The 21510-nt window shown below is 38.3% G+C and overlaps 1 protein-coding gene across 1 annotated transcript; it reads right to left on the reverse strand.

The window, feature by feature from the left end:
- Nucleotides 1-622: 622 nt before the first annotated feature.
- Nucleotides 623-20840, reverse strand: CNOT7 (CCR4-NOT transcription complex subunit 7). Its single transcript, XM_010173142.1, has 6 exons — nucleotides 20629-20840; nucleotides 20139-20332; nucleotides 17101-17262; nucleotides 9491-9635; nucleotides 5143-5253; nucleotides 623-2335 (listed from the first exon to the last, which is right to left on the reverse strand). Exons 1-6 carry the CDS (start codon nucleotides 20743-20745, stop codon nucleotides 2207-2209), a joined length of 858 nt encoding a protein of 285 aa, XP_010171444.1. The 5' UTR covers nucleotides 20746-20840; the 3' UTR covers nucleotides 623-2206.
- Nucleotides 20841-21510: the final 670 nt, after the last annotated feature.

The raw sequence follows: 21510 nt of genomic DNA on the forward strand, positions 1-21510 counted from the left end.
GTAGGCACACATTTTGAAGCCCCTTAAAACTTGCTTTGATCCACAACTAAAAAGTTACTTCAAAACAAAAACCCAAAATTCTTTGAAGAGTCATTCTCTTTAAAAGTGAACCACAAATAGCTGTAACAGTATGCTTTAGGCAAAGCAACCACACTTTAAAGCAAATGCATCGAACTTCAGGGGTTCTTCAGTCCACGTGTATGCAAATTTTCCATGTAAGCCTGCAGTTCCAGTGCAAAAAGACAGAGAGACTGATGCCACAATAAGAATCCATGCTGTTTTCTCATTAGATAGTCCCTATCTTATTAAAGCCAGAGACAACCTAAGTTAAAACAAGTCACCATCATCTAATGCATAATGGTATTAAAATAAATTACTAATGGGATGTGGAGGCCTCAGTTTTGAATTGTAATCACCACTCTTGCAACCCAGGTCAGTAGGAATTAAGTGATTGGAAACACATGAACAGAATTCTGCTCTGAAGTGGAATCAGTCAGTGAGCAGTGAATTAGACAATTTTATGAGCACATGGAAGAGAATTATCATGCCTGAACAAAACAGGATACAGAATTGAACTGACTAAATACATTCCAGAAAAAATTTTGCAACAAAACCACCAGTCTGTTATGTAAGAAAACATTTCTTAGGCCTTTATTTACAAAAGCTTTAAAAACAAATACCCTCTGTTATGCAAATCATTTGTTGTTTAAAAAGGACCACCCAGTTACATCATCAGTAACTCAATGAAAAAAGGTGTTTCTTTTTTTTTTTTTTTTTTTAAATACAAGGTAAAACAGAATAATTTGGCGAACATTTGGAGATTTTTCTGCTATTGATTTCCGTGTGGAACACGCACACACATCCAGGCGCACACACAGGCACACAGTGTCGCACATTCCATCATCTCAGGCTAGTATTTAGCTATTCAATACCAAAAATCCTTCCTGCACAACTGCTCTGTACACATGCTATGCAGAGTAAAGAACGTACTTCAGGGTCCTTTAAAACAATATATCTAAAATATATTGCTAAGATACACTCAAAAATAAACTAGCATTACACTCCTCAGGTAACTTTATTAGCTATAAGTTATTTATATTTTGTTGTTTTACAACAAATATCTGTTAACATCTGTCTTTGTAGCAACTACAAAAAAGCACGATTTAATTGTCCTTCTAATTCAGTAATTCAATTAAATAGTATTTTTTCAGATCTTTGGGTTTTATCTTCAACTAAACTGACTTTCAAAAATCATCAAATCAAGTATGTAATAAATATGACTTCATAAAAAATATCTGAGGTGTACATCACTAGAATAAAAGCTAGGAAGTTAATCAAGCGTGCCATTACAAAACTCCTACTATCCCAGCATCCTTCAACTCTCAGCATAATGGCAAAAATGCTAAAGTCATAGCTGTTCTTTTCCTGAAGGGTGTAAAGCTGTTTTTCAAGCTTCTTTTCCCCATCACAGAGCGGTTTTAAAGCAGCAGGCCAACCAGCAGTTGACATGTGCAGGATGTCTTTGAAGATGACTGAACACTAGTAAAATAACAGCAGTTACTATGATTTCAGTAGTTTGTTTTGCTTGAACAGAGGTTATGCAGCAAATAAGTCATGTTCTATGGGTTGAGATACCAAGGGAATACAGCGTAAAGCTGCTGAACTCAGCAGATGATTGTTTTCTAGCTGAGGGCAAAAGAAAAAACAAAACAAAACTTCAAATAAAACAGAGGATCTGAGTCAGACTCGCTCTCTAAAGTGCAAATTTGATGGTCCACAATCTTGAATAGCTAAAACGCCTGCATACGGAAGGAACAGACATGAATGGGGAAGTTAGTTACAATCAGTGCCAGTCAATTTGGAGAGGCGAGGGGAAAGAGACAAAAAAACCTATAAGATCAATATAGGTAAGTTTACCAGACTACTCATTATGATTTAGCTTTCCCCTTCACTCTGCCACATTGATCCTATACATGCTTCTTTACAAATGGGCTAATTATGAGGCCAAAATGTAACCCAGAAAATTTTACATATCAATATCAAGATCAAAATCAGTGATAGGAACAGTCAAGTTTAGTACGTAGAAAGGCAGAAAATAAAGTGTGCTGAGAAAGGAGGGAAAAGCCTTATTGTCCAAGGGGTTCAACCAGAGATAAAACCTATATACAAGCATGTGGAGATCAAAAAGATGGCCTTTCATTTCGTGTCATGACTGCTTGTTGGCTTCTTCTTCATATGCATTTCCTGTGCCATTCTGTACATAAGATGACCCCGAACCAAGGCCGTATAAATGGCCACAATATTTAGCATCGTCAATGTGATCTTCAAAGAACATCTAAAGGGTTAAGAGAGACACAAATTATTGCCAAAGGCTCAGTTTAAACAGAACGGTATAAAGACTTTAAAATGTTACTCTCTTTTTCATAAGAGATATCAAATCTTAAGGTGCAAAAGATGATATAATTAACATAAAACCACACTTAATCTCAACACATGACCAAAATGTGCTATATGACGTGATTCTTTAAAGTAAAACTGTCAAGAAATACAATCAGTCTTCCTGTGCACCCTTCCCGATGAAATGGCCAAATGCAATGTTTTGATAATTTTGTATTAGTTATCACTCACTTTTCTGCAAGTGCAACAAAGGTATTTCTCCAACTGACTTCTGCGAAGTTTCTCACAACAGGCATATGCTCAGCACCCATCACTGGTGCCCACACTCTACCTACTCCTCAGTGTGGGAGTTTTCATCATACTCTGTCTTGAAACGGAGGTACCTCCTGATTTATATTGTTAAAGGCTTGGGGGTGGGGAAAATGTTTGAACACAAAACCCATTACAGAGTTTAGAGAAATGCAGAAAGATACATTTCCAGCTAGCTCGTCACGAAAGGGACTTCATTTAAAAAGGAACAGCAAAATTAAAATAAATTTTGTACTAAGACTGCATTTATACCTTATAAGCCTTAATTAAAAACAGAACCTTTCAGTGGAAGACATATGATATTAAACCCCATGATATTCTGATATTCTCCATTTCAGACTTAGCTTTCCAAGCAAAAAAACAAATTAACCTAAAAAAAAAAGGAAAAAAAGACGACACATACACAAAAATTCTTCACCCTATAAAACTTCACAGCAACCCTGGACATCCCAGGGGTTGAGTCATCATCAACATCAGAAATCTACGGTAGGCAGAAGCAGGCAGAAGCAGGGTGGACACAATAAATACACAATCTAAATGCAGAGGACTGCATCTACCACACAGGTTGAGAAGTTCTCTGTTTAAGCTTTGCTCTTAGAAGCACAGTCTGGCTGGGAAGTTCTGTAATGCAGGAACTGAAGACCTCAAGTAAAAGTTTTAAAGTCACAGCAGTTCTTAAAGAAATAAACAGGTAGAAAAACCCCAAAACAACAGCTCACCTGCTGTGTTATCAGAATTTAAGTATTTCTGATGAGAGGAAGATGATCAGTAACTTTTTTGGCTGGGACTCAAAATTACAGCAATTTGCAACTCCTTTACAACAGTTAGTAACACAGCAGTACCACATTTATTAATTTTGTACCTCTAAAAGTATTGTAAAATGAAGGTTTTTAACTCAGAAATACATTGTTAAACAATGAACTCTACTGAAAAGTCTTTAAAAATGCACATTAAATATATTTTTGTCTGCTGGCTACTGTGTTCTTATTTAGAAATGCTGTATTTGCAAAGAAACTCTAAAAATAGTGGAAAAAAAAAAATTCCATCTTTGCTGGCTTAATTAAGCAAATGCTTTGCACTAAAAAACCTCAAAGATTTCAACTTCTCCCAATAACAGCTTTTAGTAAACATGAAGCTATTTTGCCATGTAACAAACAATCTCATTAGATAAATGACCATGGATTTGAACCTCTTCCTCTAGAAAACTAACTTAAAAGTCAGTATCTTGGGCATGATTATCATATACTTCCTTTCCCCCTTTATTTGCTTTGCATTTTGTTTCAAACTCAAGAGTGAGAGATTTAACAATCCTGGGCAGACAGCAGTTAGCAGCACTGGGCTTGGATTGTACCAGAAACACAATACTCTCTATTGTATTTGTAGCCCATGACCTGCTTGACAACCTCCACAGTTCCAGTGGAGGCAGAACAGAGCGTTATGATGAGCAAACCAGCCTAAATGACAGCTTTTATTTTTCACCTGCTGTCTCACCAGTATTTGTCACACTCGTGGTCATTTTCTCCTTTACACAAAAGGCTGGATTACAGAAGGTAGACACCTCTGCATACAATACTAAACCTTATTAAAAAATGAGGTTTGCTACCGCCATCCTTTCTGACACGGTAAGTAACACTGAACTGCTGGCACAATGCCATGTTCAGATGCTCTGGCATTTGGCCAGTGCTACTGCTTTCCAGAAGGGGCCCCTTCAACATCTGTTTGTTCTGCTAACATAAAATATCCTAATATCTTCCCACTGCATGCAGAAAAGCAGCAAGGATAAGTGAAGCTTGTCAGACCTGATTTCCCTTGCTGCAAACCTTTTATTCATTGACCAATGTATAATCTTTTAGAACCCGAGTTAATCTGTGCTTTACTCAAAGGTAAGTAACAAATGCACAGACATTCTCCACAGCAGCCTGAAAGTTATTATTTAATATACCTGTAGCCTGCAAGTTTAGCTAGAAGTGACTAGTCCATATACTCTTTCACCCCCTGGGCCTGTCACATGCAGCAGTGCACACCAGCTGGGTATTACACTGAGCAGAAGCTCCAAAGAAATCGATATGAGTACAATCACCCACAAAGGAGTCTGCCTCCAGCAGCTCAAAACTCACAGTAGCAGCCACCTAAAAAAAGGTACCCTGCAAAACAGGGAAGGAAAAAAACCCCAAAACAAACCCCCCAAAAAAATCCAAAAGCCAGGTACAGGCTGGAAACAGGAAGCAATACTCATAGCAGCTAAGCAGGGAATCAGTAGGGCTGCTTCACACTTACTCTGGGGAAAATACAGGTGGTCTTATTTTTGTCAAGAAAGGAGTGACCCCTGAAGCCAGAGACCTCCTTAAAATATGGCAGACTTATGAGAACCAGCAATTCCATCTGACTATCACAGCACGTTACTATCATGGAGATAAAACCAATACATCCACCTACTTCTCTCATTTTGAAAAAGGCCATTCCTGTGAGTAAAGAATCAGATCCGGCCTGATGTTGTGGTCCTATCCTTTCCAGCTCTAACTGTTCAGCCACTTCTTGTAATCCACCCTGAAAAAGAAAGCGTTTTTGTTAACTGCTGAAAAAAAAAATATCAGAAAACTGAATAGCTATATTTGTGAAAATCTGTTACATAAGTCATACAACCTCAAGTATATTTTAACATTGGCACAGTAGCTGAAATTATACTAGATAAACACCTGGAGAATCAAACTTTCATTATCAGTAGCAGCATTAGAATTCTGTGTCAGTACTGATTAAACAAAGCCGTATCTCTGACCAATAAAACTACTGGTCCTTCAAGTTCCAGCTTCTCCAGTAAACAGATGTCATTACTTAACAAAACAATTCCTTCAAGATGGTGAAAGGACTGGCAATGCTGAAGAACAAAGCCAGGTGTTCCTGTACTCCTGCTATTTGAATGAAAGTTTAAAAGGTAAAAACATTCTACAAACAGAAGAATTCAAGTGTTTACAAATGAGGTGTCCCTACGCCTCCTGTGTTAAAATGTCTAGGCTTCCTTTGAACCAGACCTTTTTCTTTTCACTTACCTTTCAACAATTAAGTTGAGGGTTTTTCCACTTCCCTTCATTTTCAAAAACTGAGAGTATCCTTAAGTATCTAGAACACTACAGGGGGTCCAGGAAAATGTTATACAGCTGGCATTTAGAAACCAGGTGGTAAAGTCAAAAAAAGGAAGAAAGTGCCCACTCCATCTCTGCAAGACATTCTATCCCTCTTTTATGTCTGTTTCATTAGCTGCCATAAGAGGACAGGGAAAAAAAACATTTAAAAAAATCCATCCTCTTGCAAGTAGTTTTCCAAGATACTAGAATCCAATGGTATAGTGAGCTTTTCCTATAATCACATGTGTAATGAAACCTGCTGCTTAAAAACGTATCACATACAAAGAGGGAACAATTTAAAACAGAAATTGTCTGCTTTGAATGTTGATACAAAGTTTAAAAGGACAGACCCTGAAGCTATAGGCATCACTCCAAAGGTGAAATCTATCTGCTTTTAAAGGTAAAGCTGCTTTGGTTTTTAAGCTGATTTTCATGAAAAACTAACCCCCTAACTGCAGAGTGACTAAAAAAAATCCTCTTTTTAGTGCCCCCCAAAATGGTAATAACCGCTAGGTGTGGAAGCAAACTCATCAGAAAAGTTGGTTTGGTTTTACACAGATGAGCACATAATTTTGTACAGCAATTTTTTTTTAATCATTAAGCCATAAAGCTACTGGAAATAGACTAAAGCACATGCACATTCTTTAAGGTCTATAAAGATCAAAAAAACAAAGAAAATCCTTAGCACTACCACAAGCTTTGCAAGGTAAAAATTTTGCACAGAAGCAATGCTTTTAACGAAAGATTGCCTAGTATCTGAGTTCACCTTCTTCACACTCAGCCTGCTTCAGGTACAGGAAGGGAAGCAACAAGATGCAGAAGCATAACAGTCAAAGTTAAAACTCACAGAGCAATAAAAAATACAGAGTCTAACCTGAAAATCAGATCAAACGTTATGAAAAATCCTAACTCAGGTTAGGGTCCAGGTTTTTGTTTTGTTTAAAAAGATGGAAGCTTCAGCAATAACATTCCCAAGGAATACTACTAACCAACAGGAGAACCCGGTCCTGGTTTGGCTAGTTTTATTCAAGCTTGAGCAGGAGCAATATAGTTTACAGAAGTTTAAGATAAGAGTAAGTCTATACACCGTACTGTGAAGCACTGAAGCTAGCTGGTTTTCTTCACGTGCTTGGATACCAGGTTTGAACGTTGCAAACCTGCTCAATTATCTAACTTGCACTCTCAAAAACAGGCTGAGGGTTGGTGGGCAGGGGAAAAAAGTGCATTTCAGACAAGCACGTTCTCTGCTTTCTAACTTCAATAACGAGCTGTTAACAGCAGTTAAGCCCACACCATTTTCTGCTCCTAAACCCTCTACTTCCTCAAGCTGCAAATCACCAGTGCCTCATCATCAGGTTCTGCTCCCTGTAAGATTATCTACTCTAGCTTCAAATAACTTTGATGAAAAAATACTGAAGAATAAAAATCAGTAATATTTACACAGCAGCTGCAAGATCTGGAATGTATACATAGTAATTCAAAAATTACAGTAACAGCAGCCTACAGAAGAATGCTTTGAAAACAGTGCTTTTAATGGTATATATCTATTTGTAAATAGATCACACACACTACTTCTGTGTGGAACTTCTTGGTCAGTAACTGCAGTAACTACAGAATGAAAAACCTGGTTGTCTCTGAAAATTAAGAGGCTACTGAGACTCTCTTTCAAGAAATACTTTTTCACTCCAGATAAGAATATTTCACTCTTGGAAGAGAAGAACAAATTCTGTCCAAATTTTTAGAGTATTAGCCTTTCAAGAAAGAGGCCACAGAACAATTTGCATAATCACACAACCACAGTCAACAGGAAAACCAGTTCCAACTCCCAAGTTTCACGCCACTGGTACCAGAGTTCATTGTTCTGTAAAGTCCCCCATATTAAAAGCAAGTTTCCAACACGGTCTATAAATCTACATTACTTAAGAGTTGCTGTTACTATGAAAATGCTTGCAATTGTCTACATAGAAAGACTTTCAGAAAACAAGAATTTAACCTATACTACATTGATATCTCAAGTTAACTCCCAATCTGCATGCCAGTAAAGTTCTCTAACTCAAATGGACATAAGTGTAACATACTGTAAATTCACAGACTACTCAATTCCGTAAAGAGCAGCAAACAACTTCCCAACCCTCCAGCATATTTCTCTTCTCAACACCAAAAATTCTCTTTTGGATGTGTAGGTGCAGGGAGTGGGAGACCTACAGCAAGTCAGTGACTTTCATTTGAAAAAGACAAGTCAATAAAGGACAACTGCACAGCAGTTCAATTCACTGCAATTTAATACATATTGAAAGTGACAGACATTAGGAGACAGTGAATGCATTTTCAGAGCCACAACACTGAATGTTCAGAAACTTGTTTCAGACAGCTGCTCTCAGTACAGTACAAGTCCACCATCACTTAATCGCTGGTAAATCTGGAGGGGCAGAGTAGTTCACATCCCTTCCCCTCCTGTCATTACCAGTCTGCAGGGTAGGTGACAGGAACAAGATTTACTGCAGAAAAGCTGACCTACAGCTCTGAAAAAAACCTCACCCTTGTTCTTAAGGTTTGCTGAAATAAGACTTGTGAAGGTTTTTCTTGTCTTCCAGTGTTAGTCTCTAAATAATGCAGGTCTCCATTTTCAACATTAATTTCATCAACAGAAGGATTTACACACCTTATTGCCCCACACAAGCAGACTACTACTAAAAAGTGACACACCCTATTTATCTCAGAAAGAAACAGAGGACTATAAACCCCACACAGATCACTAGTTGGGCACGACGAAGTGCAAAGCCATTCCTTAGTCAGGACTTGGTTGTATTACAGCCAGTGTTCTCTTTTTCCTGCAGGTTCTCCTTAAGAAAGCCTAGAGAATCGAGTTACTTTCCATAAAAGCATCAAGTCATCAATTGCCTCAGATGAGTGATGCACCTCATTCCAGCAGCAGTCCAGACTCTTAAAAGTTCTTTGGCAAGTCAAGGTGTTAAAAATCCGTGTAGCATCTTTCTTTCACTTGCCGTCTTCCCCTTCGGATACTTAGTTCCAGTTTCCATTCATTCTCCAGTCCAATAAAGTATCCAAATTTTATGCCTGAGAGAGTAAGCCAATTAGTAACCCCGCTGGCCTGACATGACAGATGAGTTTCTAGTACTGCATTTTTTTCTAGAAGTCACATGTTGTCCCTGAACATAGGCTGCTGTTTATCTTTCCTTATAGGGCCTGCTGAAACAGTCTTCACTCCATTCCTCTTCCCAAGACACTTCCACAGCATCATCGTCGCAATTACCTTTGCCAAGACGACTGCAGTCCTTTAGTGGACTGCACAATGAGGAAATAAGAGTATACGAAACCCATCAATTCTTATGGCTCAAGACGTGAAGGATCAATTCCAAACACGGATTTATCATCTGTCAACAAAAACTGGGCACTGTAAATACAGTATCAATGTGCTATTTTTAACTGGCAAGCAGCTATAAAAATCAATGTGTGCTCCTGCCTGCCTCTATCAATAGCCTTTAATATTAAATATAAGAAGTCTGAGACAACAAGGCTGTTTAATGGTTATTATCAGAGCAAAACCAGAAAATAAAAATACAGAAAATAACTATTTTTTAGCAGAAAGCACTCTCTCACCAGAACCAACATTTGTTCTGAGCCATTGACAGATTACTTACCTTCAGATTTTTGCAACTCTTCATGAGATATTTTACATCATAGATGACAGGGAAAAACAATCGCAGTATCTCAAAGAAGTCCAGCTCTTCTTCAGGTAAATTAGAGTTTGTCAGGATTTTGATTAGATAGCCAAAGTCATATCCACTGCAAATTCACAACAAAAACAATTTAAGCAAATAATTTAGAAGTATCCTTCTCATTTCCAACATCAAGACTTTATTACACATCAACAGGACATTTTGTTTAGTTTCAGTGCAATTAAGACTCTTACAAAAAACTAAGCCTCAATGCAAATGGCCCCATAGCAGCTTTGAAGGGAAACATCTCAAGTCTCAATGAGGCCAAGCAAAGAAGCCAAAAAAAGATCTGCCCAGAGTAGCTTCTCCAAATCCCGAAAGAAGGTAGTGCTGCTGGGGCTTCATGTGATAACAAGAACTTAAAACAGAAACACTCCTAGCTGATTCCTTTCACACAGATTGGAGTTTCTCACTACAAACTGAATGAGACAGACACACTCCTACAGTTCTTGAAATCCAAAGGATTCGTGAGTTTCCAGAGACAACAAATGTTTATGCCTAGAGGTGAGTTTCACCCCCAGCAAAGAAGAGTAGCAGATTGTCTTTCAACTTTCCCAATTATATCAGCACACAGGCAACTGAAAAAAAATAGTATTTTGTAGACTATTACCCCTTTTGGAGACAAGGACAGATGAAGTTGGAAAATTTTTTGCGTGCATATGTAAGTCAGCAGGAGGCAGCAAGATAACTCAGCAGTACAGCATAAGTAGAAGAAATTGAGGTATTATATACAGTGAGTGCATAGTGAAGAGTTTGGGAAGACTTCCTTCTCAGTAGCTACTTTGCCAATTGACAGGGTTAGCAAAAAGGACACAGATACCAAATTAACACCAAAAACAAACTTATTTTGCTCTAGTTTAAAACAGGGGAAGAAAAGAAAAAAAGGAAGAAGCAGAAAGGCACAGAGTTAAACAGGGTAATGCACCTAATCATTACTACACAGGAGAAAGCATAGTGATTAAGAAAGATTAATCACCTATTGCCAAAATACTCATCATCATCCAGATCCCATGTATCAGCTGAGGAGCCCCTGTCACAGCGAAAGATTTGGAGAGCCTTTCCCTGGCAATCGGGAAGTCCTATGGAGTGTGTCCACTTGTAGGTGAGGTCTCCATCTTTGCTGTGAGAGGGTCCTGCTGTTATACAATCTAACAAACAAATTACACAGACAGAAAGGCACAGTAACATCTGGTGGGTAAGTTTCACTTCACACAGGCACATCCTGGATTTGACCAGGATCTGAGATATGTCTGAGAAGTTACTATTTTGATATACAGCACCTCGCTTTGATTTGTAGGAGGAAAAGTCTCACTGTCTATTTCATGCTGATATGACATAGATTGGGGAAAGAATCTCACAGTGATATTTCATGTTTCTCTGGCACAGGTTGGGAAGTTCACTCAAAAGTTAACTCTAATTTAAAGGCTTATGGTTTAAGCCTTTGTATATCAGTAGCTTGACTGAAGAAAGAAGACACGGGAATGAGGTGTGGAAGTAAAAGGAGAAATAATGGACTTTCACAAAGGGTTATGAGAGGAAACAGGGTTTAAAGGAAGACAGATGTCGGGTACTAAGCAGGACTGAACACCACAACAAAAAGCAGTGATGACTAGTTATCCCTTTCCCTAGGAAAGCAGAGATTATAAACCAGATTATTTACTCATGATCTGATCAATTTTGATCCCTTGTACTTGCAGGATTGCTCATGCACATATACACTGAACTAGATGGGAGACTGATACTTTACCCTTGTTATTAGGTTTGCATTGAACAAAATCAGTTCCTAGATTTCACTGACGTGCAATTTTTAAAATGTCTGTACTAACAAAGAAGATGAAAACACACAGCAAGGCTGCCTCTACTAAGGGCTGCACCAGTTTTACTACTTAAAGGACCCAAATGTATAGCAATTCAAGTGAACATGTGGCCACCACAGACTCCAAATTCCCAGTTTAAGACTTCATCTTCGTTCGCAGTTACAAGAGGCTCATACTCCAAACCAAGAATTTTGCAACTCCGTAAATCTTGACCAAGATCTTTAACTGTGAGATGTGCAATACAGAAGACAAACCAGTTAAGAGTACTGATTTGCACTCTGATCCTGCAGATATTTATCACCCACAAAGACTGGCGACTTCTGATGCAGGCTCAAGGCTTTAGCTTGCATACTCAACATGAAGAGGATTGCTTTTTGTACCTTTTATATATAGAACAGGATTCTCTATATCATCTTTATCTCATTAACTTCTAGAGAGGGTAGAAAATCTTGAACATACTGGGAATGAATGAGTTGTTTGCTGTAAGTCCATTAATACAAGATATACAAAAGTTAAGGACTATTGCAGCTCTGCCATGGGGGTTTCCAGTGCTCTACATAGGAATTTAATGTTGGATGAATCCTGTGCTGCCTCTGGTGCTTTGAAGCTGTGCTGGCAGCACTCCAATCTCCACAGCAGCAGCCACTGGGCAGGGAGCAAAGGAGCCAAAGATAAAGAAGGATTTCAGCTGAGTCTTACAAAGTAAAACCATGTAATATACTTGACAAAACAGTAGCTTGGAAGCTTAAATTTTATTAGATTGCCTATGAGGAGCAAAAAAAAAAAAAAAAAGTGGTAGGGAAGCTTATGTCAGCATAAAGTTCTCTATAGAAAAAGAAAAAAGTCACATTAGCAAAAAAGTCTGTTCAGAAAGATGCAAAAAAGACTATTCAGGATTAAGGAGATTTACTCCTCGAGAGATTAGAGAGCTTATTAATTTACTGAATTCCTGACATCTGTCATCCCTGTGGCTCAAATGTAACATTCATATTAGAACTTTTTAAGTGAAGAAAATTGTATCTGTCCTCCTCTTCTTAAAAAAAGTTTTTTACTTCCCTCCTCTTAAAAAAATTATGTACATGACTGAATTACTAGAAAACAGAGGCACTCAAACACTTCCAATTTCTATTAAGAAGGAAGTACTGTAAGAAAAGAAAAGTCAATATTCATTTACTATTCATTTTGAGAGGGAGCAGACTATCAAAAATCTGTAATTTCAATGAAGGATTTTCTATATATATATATTTTCTGTGTCCACCCGCCCCCCACTCCCCCGAGATTGTGGCAGATTCTTTCATTCTAGCATCCTCATGCAGAAAAAGGGAACAGGATATCTGAAGAGTGGATTTAACAGGCATGATTACCCTTCCACTGCATGACAGCATTCAGTCAGATATCTGTTCTTGGATCCCAAGCACGAGTTAGTTTTAGTCAGCTCAACCAAATGATGTCTCACATTCCTTAAGTTCCAGCTGCTTACACAGTCCCATTGTGCTCCTAACAATGACCACAAACCACACTTCACTAATCACAATGCAGTATCAAGGCATTTACATAACCTTTTTCATATACTTTTTGGGGGTAAAATGCTCCAGTCATCCAAGCTTACACAGATATTAAGAACCATCACTCCAATGCAAGATTAAGATATGTCTAGTTCAAAAAATTTTGAGTGGCCACTGCTGAATGCTAACAGAAGGGTAAGAAAGTCCACAGTGAGCAATTATGTTATTACTTGCTCATTAAAGAAGTTTTCTTTTAATCCTCTAACAGGCAATTAGTTGTTGGTTTATACCCTGAAGCAGACAGGCTTCCTTTCTTTCAAAAGCTTTCACCATTTCTAATATAATGACCTAGAGTTACCTAGTACATCTAGCCACAATCCCTGGAGCTACACAGCAACATAAGCGCTCTTACAACCACTTTTTTTTTTTTTTTTTCACTGAACATGGACAGCTGTAGGCAACAAGACCACAGAAAAGGTCAAAAATGCCTGTATTTCTTTCTCTTACTATCCAGAAAGAATTATGATAGCCATATAACAATTAATTCTACTCAAGCACAAACAGTCTATGAAATAAATCAAAACGTGACAGAGCTGAGAAAGCTTTACTCCATTTTATAACTGGCTAACAGAAATGAGCCAATGGATTGAATTTTACTAAAATCAATTAGACACAAATGATTATTGAAATACAATAGCTTGGAACTTTACAGCTTCCCAAAAACATCTGTGTTAAGAGGCATGTTTGCACAGAGCCTCTGAAGGCAGGCTGAGGAGGTTGCAAACAGGTGGACACTCTCAAAGCTTCAGCAGATCAGTCAGTTGAACATCCACAAAAACAGTGTTTGAGGTGCTCTGTTTTACAACTTCAGACCGCCAAGCACTCACAGCTCTCTTGACTGAAACAAGAATCAGAAATTCAGGGCTTCCTCCTCCTCTCTCATTGACTCAAATACATTTTAATACACACAGAAGACTTGATGGAGTCACTTATGAAGTTGCAGTATACAAGAATCCGTGACAGTGCAAATGTTTCTTCACTCATGCCTGGCAGAACTGCAGGTCCACACAGATTTGCCAACAGGTCAGGATGCCAAAGCAGCCACATCAAATGCAGACATAAAAAGCACACAAAGAAAACTATTTAAGAAGCTAAGAGTTTAGAAATAAACTACGTAAGAATTCAAGGAAGTCAGACCGGGAAATGAAACAAAACCAAAACATAACCTCCCACTCTGAGAAAGGAGTAATTCCCCTCTGCCCCCTTCCCAAGAGACTTAAAAATTTGGAGGGTTATTAGTAATCAAAGCAGTTTAAGGAAACAGAAGTAACAGCACAGTCAGCAACTATCAAGCACAGCGTTTTCAGTAGTCAAAGAACTACTGCGTGGAGAGCTTACACAAAAACAAATACTCAACTGAGCTGTCCCACTGTTTAAGTTTCCACTGATAGAACATAATCACAATAAATCCAAGATACATTCGGAAACAGCTGTTCACTATTCTTCGTGGCACATTTTATGTGGCCCATGCTCATTTATAGCTCTGTGCAAACTGAGATTCCTCAGAACTTAACCCACTACTCTAGGGTTTTGTGTTCAAGATATTATCAACATGCTCTGTCAAGAACTAAACCCTTTAAACACTCTCTGACTTCAAGAAGAGTTCTGGATAATCAGTATTTGACAAGCATTTCTTGAATAGCTGTCTTGAGAAGACTTCTAAAAACATTTTCACTCAGGTCCACAACAAAAACTAATTTTAGCACAGACGAAACTGGACTTTAATTTAGCTTTCCAAAAACCCTTCAGAAGCTGCACTAGTAAAAATGGCATTATTGCACAGTTTTCACTACACTTTGACCAATATATTAGTCAGGAATCAGACAATCAACATAATTATGCTCTAAAAAGAATTCCTAGTGTAGAAATTGCTCAGGTGTTCTTTTGCTAGGATAGCTTACACTGGGCCCTTAAAGTTGTTAGGCAATATTGGAAAAACACCATTTTGTAGCTGTAGCTGCTTCTACTTGGCAGTGTCTGTTGATGTACCAGTTACACGCATCACACGCCTTCCTTCCCCTTCTCCTGAACCATCCAAGTTATTTTACTGTAGCCAAGTGTAAATCACAAACATGCACGTAAGAGCCCATAATAATGGGTTTAAGAAGCTGAAAAAAAACTCGAATTCACTAATTTAGCCTTTGTAGTTATTTTGACACAGCATTCTTGTTCCAGTATTTTCCCCAAGATGCCACCCTAGTAGCAGCAAGAGTAAGATTATTTTGGAGTCATATTGCGAATCAAGACAGCTGCAAGTGGAAGATGTAGGCAGATAGGTGACAAGCTACTCAAAGAGGATCCTCCCTTTGTTGTTAACTGTCTCCTCCCCCTGCCCCACTCCCTTTTTGGAAAGTCAGTCCAATGTTTGCTTTCTACAAAGCAAGTCAAAACAATGAATTCTGCAACAGGCTATTATATGCACCTTTATACTACTGGTTTACACTCCTTGCTGAAGCAATCGTTATTTTTCAGTTGGTTAATGACATAAATACTTTTTTAATTCCATGTGACTTTCCCTCCTTCAACCTCCCCTCCAAGATTTAATACTTAAAGATGAAGAATTTAGGTTTTTTCCTAATTTTGTGATCTACATTATCATCACGCACCAACGTAGCATGCGTGATAAACAAGAATAAGGCTGAAAGGAAACTACTAGTCTCAACTAAAACATCTGCTCTACCTTTGTTGACTTGCTCAGCAGCCAGCAACAGATGTCAACTTGAGCACATTACATAGCAATCAGCCTTTAAAAGCCACTGTTGCTTGCAAAAAGTGCAAATTATCCTTAGCACATAGTTGACTACACAATGACTATTGCTTAAGTTTTAGTATTGAATCTTAAAAACACCTGAAGATCTTTTGTATCTTGACACAGTCACAGAGATTTAGCATTCACATTTCTATTCCTACTTGGAAGATGAGTTCCAGTGATGGAATAAGTAGTAAAATATATTCATTACTGCAGCTAGAATTAAGGCTTATCAGGGCTCTCCTTCCAAGCTGAGCAATATTCAGCTACCCAGACTACCAGAAGATTTAAAACAAATTTAGAAGTGTTTTATAAAACTCTTCATTGATAATTCTGTGGTCTCTCCCATGAGACAAACAATACTTGCTCAAGAATTGCTTAGGAATAGTTTGCCTTCATCACTGTTACTACCATTACACACATGTGTGATATTGAGAGATACAATGCCACCTGCTGGCTTACGAGTTCCATGTTTTACAGTTTTCTGGTTACAGTGTTGTCCTGGTTTTTGCTAGGATAGGGATAATCTTCTTCTTAGTAGCTAGAAAGCCCTGTGTTTGGGTTTCAGTGAGGATTGTTATGAGAACAATGTTGATAACTACAAGGACACTGGGCTTGGGCAGTTTCCAAGAAGAGAGGACTGGAATGGGGGAGTGGAGAAGAAAAGCGTAGTAGTTAGTGAAACCCAGAATTGACAGTTGGATACATCAGTGAGATATTCCATGCCACATTACATCATGTTTAGCATGTTAGCCGGGGCTGACCGGAAAGGGGGGGATTCTCTCGGGGATTGCTCAGGTTCATTTTTCCGGGATTGCAATTTTGGTTTCGGGGTTCCTTTTCACTCCTCTGGGATCGTTATCAGTGGGTAGTGAGCAACTGTACTGTGCATCACACACACACACATATATATATCTATATATACACACACACACAGAGTTGTTATCATTATTACTCTTATTATTTTAATTTTATTTTTACTCTAATTATTAAATTGTTCTTATCTCAACCTACAAGTTTCCTCACCTTTACCCCTCCAATTCTCTCCCCGATTCCCTGGGTGGGGGGAGGCTGTGAGTGGCTTTGTCTTGTTTGGCTGCCAGCTAAGTTAAACTATCACAAGTGTAAACACCAAAAATGAAACACCAGTACCACCCTGTAGGCTCAATTCTTCTAATACAAAATGGTGCTCATCTCCAGAGGTCCCCTTCCAACTTCTACCATCTTGTGATTCTGTGCTACAGGTGTTACAGCAGAAATAGTTTTCTAAGTCTTACCATCCAAGATGTGTGCTATATTCACTATTGGATGTATTCCACTTAACACAAAAGATGTTAAATCCAAGCTCTAGAATGCAATAATCAATACTGAAAGCTCAAATACTTAACATGCAGAATTTACCTATGAAAGGAAAGCCACTTGACTCCTTCACACAGTACCACTCCTGATGTCATAAGCAGTTCTGCAAAGTACTGAGTCTCAATTCCCTCTTCCTCATGCTTCTTAAACTGGATACCAGATGTTGTCAACAGTTCAATAGAGTCCTGGGCATACATATCTTCTCTGAAAAGAGACAGAAGAAAAGTAAATTTTCAAAATGTACAAACCTCAGTGATTATAAACCTGGTAACATTTATTTTTTATTGTTCATTCCACAGACTTCATTAGTATAGAGCAGGAGCAATTTGACTTTGTTCTGTGTTAATTACAAAACCAACTATTTTTCATAGCTTTTGTTAACCTTCACTAGTGTTTCACCATCCCCGGTACCTCCAGTCTCGCCTCCTTCATAAAAAATAGAAGTTCCTGCTCCTCTTACAGTTACCTAGAACTCCCCTTCTGCAAATCTATCCAGGAAAGTGAATGTATGAATACAGATATTTTACTGAGCAAGATCCATTATTTGAACTGTGAGAAATTGAATATTAAGAGTTGAGGCACTAACATGTTACATTGTAGAACTAAGAACAGCACACTCCAGATCCCAGTGCTGTATTAGTTCTGTGGACACTATTTCCCACACATTTCTTGCAATTTCAGCTTACATAAATGTTTAGACACATGCTCATCAAAACTTCCTTCTCACTACAACTGGAAATTGAGTACTTCCTCCATCCAGTCAATTCTTAAAATTCAGGTAGCCTAAAGTTTTCTTTCTAACACCCAACTTCAACAGCCATATTTTGGACCTAATTAACAGGATGAAAAAAAATTCCTCCATGCCTTGTTTGATCCCCTCTTATCCCTGTACCACTATCCACAACATACTAGCCTATAAAGCCTCTTCAGTCTCTAGTTTTCATTTTTAATTTAAAAAAAAAACCAAACAATTTAAACGAAACACAAAATAAAACAGAGAAGACAATATATCAAACTTAACTCTTAGTTTCTATTGTAGAATTATATTCCTTATTCTAATAGCAAGTCATCATTCATCAAAACGCAGAGATACATTCTCAAGATGTGTTGTATCTTTTTTCCTCCCTCCCACACAGCTGCTCATTAGTTCTCCAGCTTTAGGGCATCAGCTTCCCAACAAGTGTCCATCTCCATAATACATTAAAGAATCCATCCATAACAAACATGTCTATTTTACAAAAAGAAGTTTTAATTCTAGTCTATTGCTCTGCACTAATCAGGTGGACAGTTAGTTTACAGAAGCATTTCTGCTCTAAAAAGCACACTATAACAAGACCTGACTGGAACCACACACACAAAAAATCACCTTCTAGTAACAGCCAACAGCTGTTTTGCTTTAGGAGTAGAACACCTGGCCCAGAGCCACTTCCCAAAAGGAAGTCTAGAAACAGACAAAAATAATTGATTCATGTTTCACACAGCATGTACCTAGCTTGCCTTTTTCTATAAAATCCCCTCAGTGAATGAGTTAACAAGTTAGCTAGGTGCTGCCTTACCAAGCTGTCTTATCTATGCAGCATCTGGCACAAATGGATGGAAAACTACTTTTGTTTTTAGTTGCTTGACATTAAGTAGACTTTTAAAGCTCAGAAAGTAAGTAAAACATAACAGAGGCTCTTCTTCCCACATTACAGGTTGGAAGTTATCAATTCATTCCTCTTCCTTCTCCCATACTTAGCAGCATTAAGACAATGGATAACTTCCATCCAGCATTTATATGGCCAAGTCTAGGAATACCAAAACAGCAAATCTGCACTTCCTTTTCTTTCAAGAGGTGCTTCAAACAAAACTAAAAATACCATGTCATTCCTCAGACCAAGCTGATTTGTGACAAGCCGCAGCACTGCTTGTTTAGAAAAGCAGAAAGACCATGAGAGACAGCAGCAGCAGGTTGGTTTTGTTTTGTTTTTTCTTTCTAAGAACCCTCATTACTTTGAAAACAAATCTTTTTATCTGCAGAAAAAAGGTCTATTCTCTAAACCTCCTTTGCAGGCTGCAGTTTTAACTCATGCATATCAAACTGTCCAGTGATCAGCTTGCAACACAACTGCCAAAAAAACCCCAAGCCTTCAACACGCTTTATTTACATTTGAGAAGTGTTTGCACTGATACTGACCTCAGGCCATACAAAAACCTATCAGACCAACTACATTTACTTCAGGAAAAAATTCAAGATACTACTAACCCTGTCAACTATCTGCTAAAGATACAAGTAAGACTCTACAGAAGTGTCTCATCCCACTGGAAAAATCAGATTTATACTTAAAGGTTTACCACTGATAAAAATCACATTGTGAAATAAAGTTCACAATACTATTCCAACAGGTAATAAAAATCAGCTTGCTTTTTAACTAACACTCTACACAAAATAATCCAAAACAAAATTCTCCACAGGACTTACGCTGCAAAATCAATAATCCCTTTCAACATATTACAGAAGAAAATTAAAATACAGTAGCTCAATAGAATAAGTTGCTTTGAAAACACAAGAAAAGCTGCTGCAGTACTGAAAAGTTAACAGTATTCTACCTAGAATGTTATCTAGAACTTGCAAGTCTTTTAAAAGGCACACTTGCTTTAGAACTTGCTGATAATATTTGCCGTACTTCTTTTTTAGCTATTTTGGTAACTTTACATGTTTTTCCTTCACGTATTGGTATTTTCCATTTAAAAATGTAAGAGAAACAACATGTGACTTCTACAACAACTAGTAAGAATTAAACTTAAGGTAAAAAGCATTCTGAAGTACTAAACATGAAAATGCAGAGCTAACTCTTGCACTAAGTATAAATGCCTTTTTTTGAAACTGCTTAGCATTTCTGACCAAATTACCAATGGTAAGTCAGACTGCACCAAAATGAGGGAAAAACACACGTGTTTGGCTGACAAAAGTTTTCCTCACATAGAGCACCTACGGAACTCCAATTACACAGGTAAAAAGAGTTGCTGTAGCTTTCACAATCTGTAATACTTCTTCAGTAAGTTAGGAACATTCAACAGCACGGACGTTTAACACTTACGTTAAATTAAATTTAAAATTAAACTGCCAAGTTGATGTTCCTGGAGGGTATTCTCCTTGCTCATTCATGAATGTCAGTCCTAGTTGAATTATTTTTAGCAAGTCTACGTTGCAGCGTAATAACTGGTACTGATAGTCTGCGTTGCTTCTAAATTCTCCAATAGGCCTTGCAACTACTCCTGGAAATTCTGTATCCTGCAAGAACAAAATGAAAACTTCAACAGAAGACACCCACAAAAACTTACATTGCTAATTTTTAATAAAACATATTTCAAGCACCTAACAGTTTCAGAGCTAAAGAGTACTGTATGCAAATTCAGCTTATAAAAAAGTCATAGATTAGGAACCTAATGTTCATACAGTGTTAATTCAACATTAAGAATCCATTATTCTTTCAATGAAAACGGATTAACAAGTTTAGAGCTTTAATTTACTGACATCAAATTAAGTCACTGTGTTTGTTGCAAGATAAACATCAAGTGGCCACTTACCATAGCAACATAGTTATACTTCCGTATAACTTGACGAATTTTCTTCATCTCTTCATCCAAGTTACAAGCCCAAACTTCACAGATTCTTTGGCTGTGGTCTACGGTAGCTGCTGGCATAGTGGGGGGCTTTAGAGACCATACATCAAAAGTTACACTTGACGGAGGATCAGTTTCATAAAGATAACTTTATTTATTTATTTATTTTAACCTAAGCAAGAAAGAAAGCAAAGTATCAAAGTGTAAGATTTTATTTTTCATTTAAAAAAAAAAACACAACCAACCAAAATCAACCACTTAAAGACCAGTATCAAGATTTATTCTTCAGAATTTCATAAAAGCAGCACAATATAGTCACCAAAACCATGTGAACTTCAGCTATATGAGTTCAGATTACTATGAGAAACTAAAACCCTACGATTTCGTTAATAACTTTTATTTCTTGCACAAAGCCAGGCAAACCGGCAAGGTGCACTCGTTTAACAGATAAAAGAGATACCTGAGCCCACACGCGTTATTCCCCCACGGGTTAGAAGAGCACATTCCTGTGGATCCCACGGCTGCGTGCAACATGAAACGAAGCGTCAAAGGGACTGTTAGCGTTACGCCAAACCCGGGGACACCGCGGAGGACAGGCAGCCGCCCCGGGCAGGAAAAGCTCTTGCAGCTCGTACGGGCCGCGCCAAACCAGAGCGGCGCGAAGAGACCCAAACACGGGCCGGCACACCGGGGCTCACGTCCCGGACGGGCTCCCGGCCGCCTTCTTACACGTACGAGGCCTCCAGAGCGCCCCGAGGAGCTGCGGCGCCCGCCCTGCGCGGCAGCCGGGACCCCTCCACGGGGCGCAGTTGGGAAGGGGTCGCCCCGGCTCACCCCCCGCCCCCG

This window comes from Antrostomus carolinensis, unplaced genomic scaffold, assembly GCF_000700745.2.
Source record: "Antrostomus carolinensis isolate BGI_N321 unplaced genomic scaffold, ASM70074v2 scaffold19488, whole genome shotgun sequence".
NCBI classification, from domain to species: Eukaryota; Metazoa; Chordata; class Aves; order Caprimulgiformes; family Caprimulgidae; genus Antrostomus; species Antrostomus carolinensis.

What these genes read in the sequence shown, in the direction of transcription:
- CNOT7 (XM_010173142.1), bottom strand. Translation starts at nt 20,745, where the DNA reads ATGCCAGCAGCTACCGTAGACCACAGCCAAAGAATCTGTGAAGTTTGG. An exon ending in AGTATAACTATGTTGCTATG is followed by an intron (nt 20,333 to 20,628) that starts GTAAGTGGCCAC and finishes TTGTTCTTGCAG; the next exon opens with GATACAGAATTTCCAGGAGT. An exon ending in AATTTTAAATTTAATTTAAC is followed by an intron (nt 17,263 to 20,138) that starts GTAAGTGTTAAA and finishes GTCTCTTTTCAG; the next exon opens with AGAAGATATGTATGCCCAGG.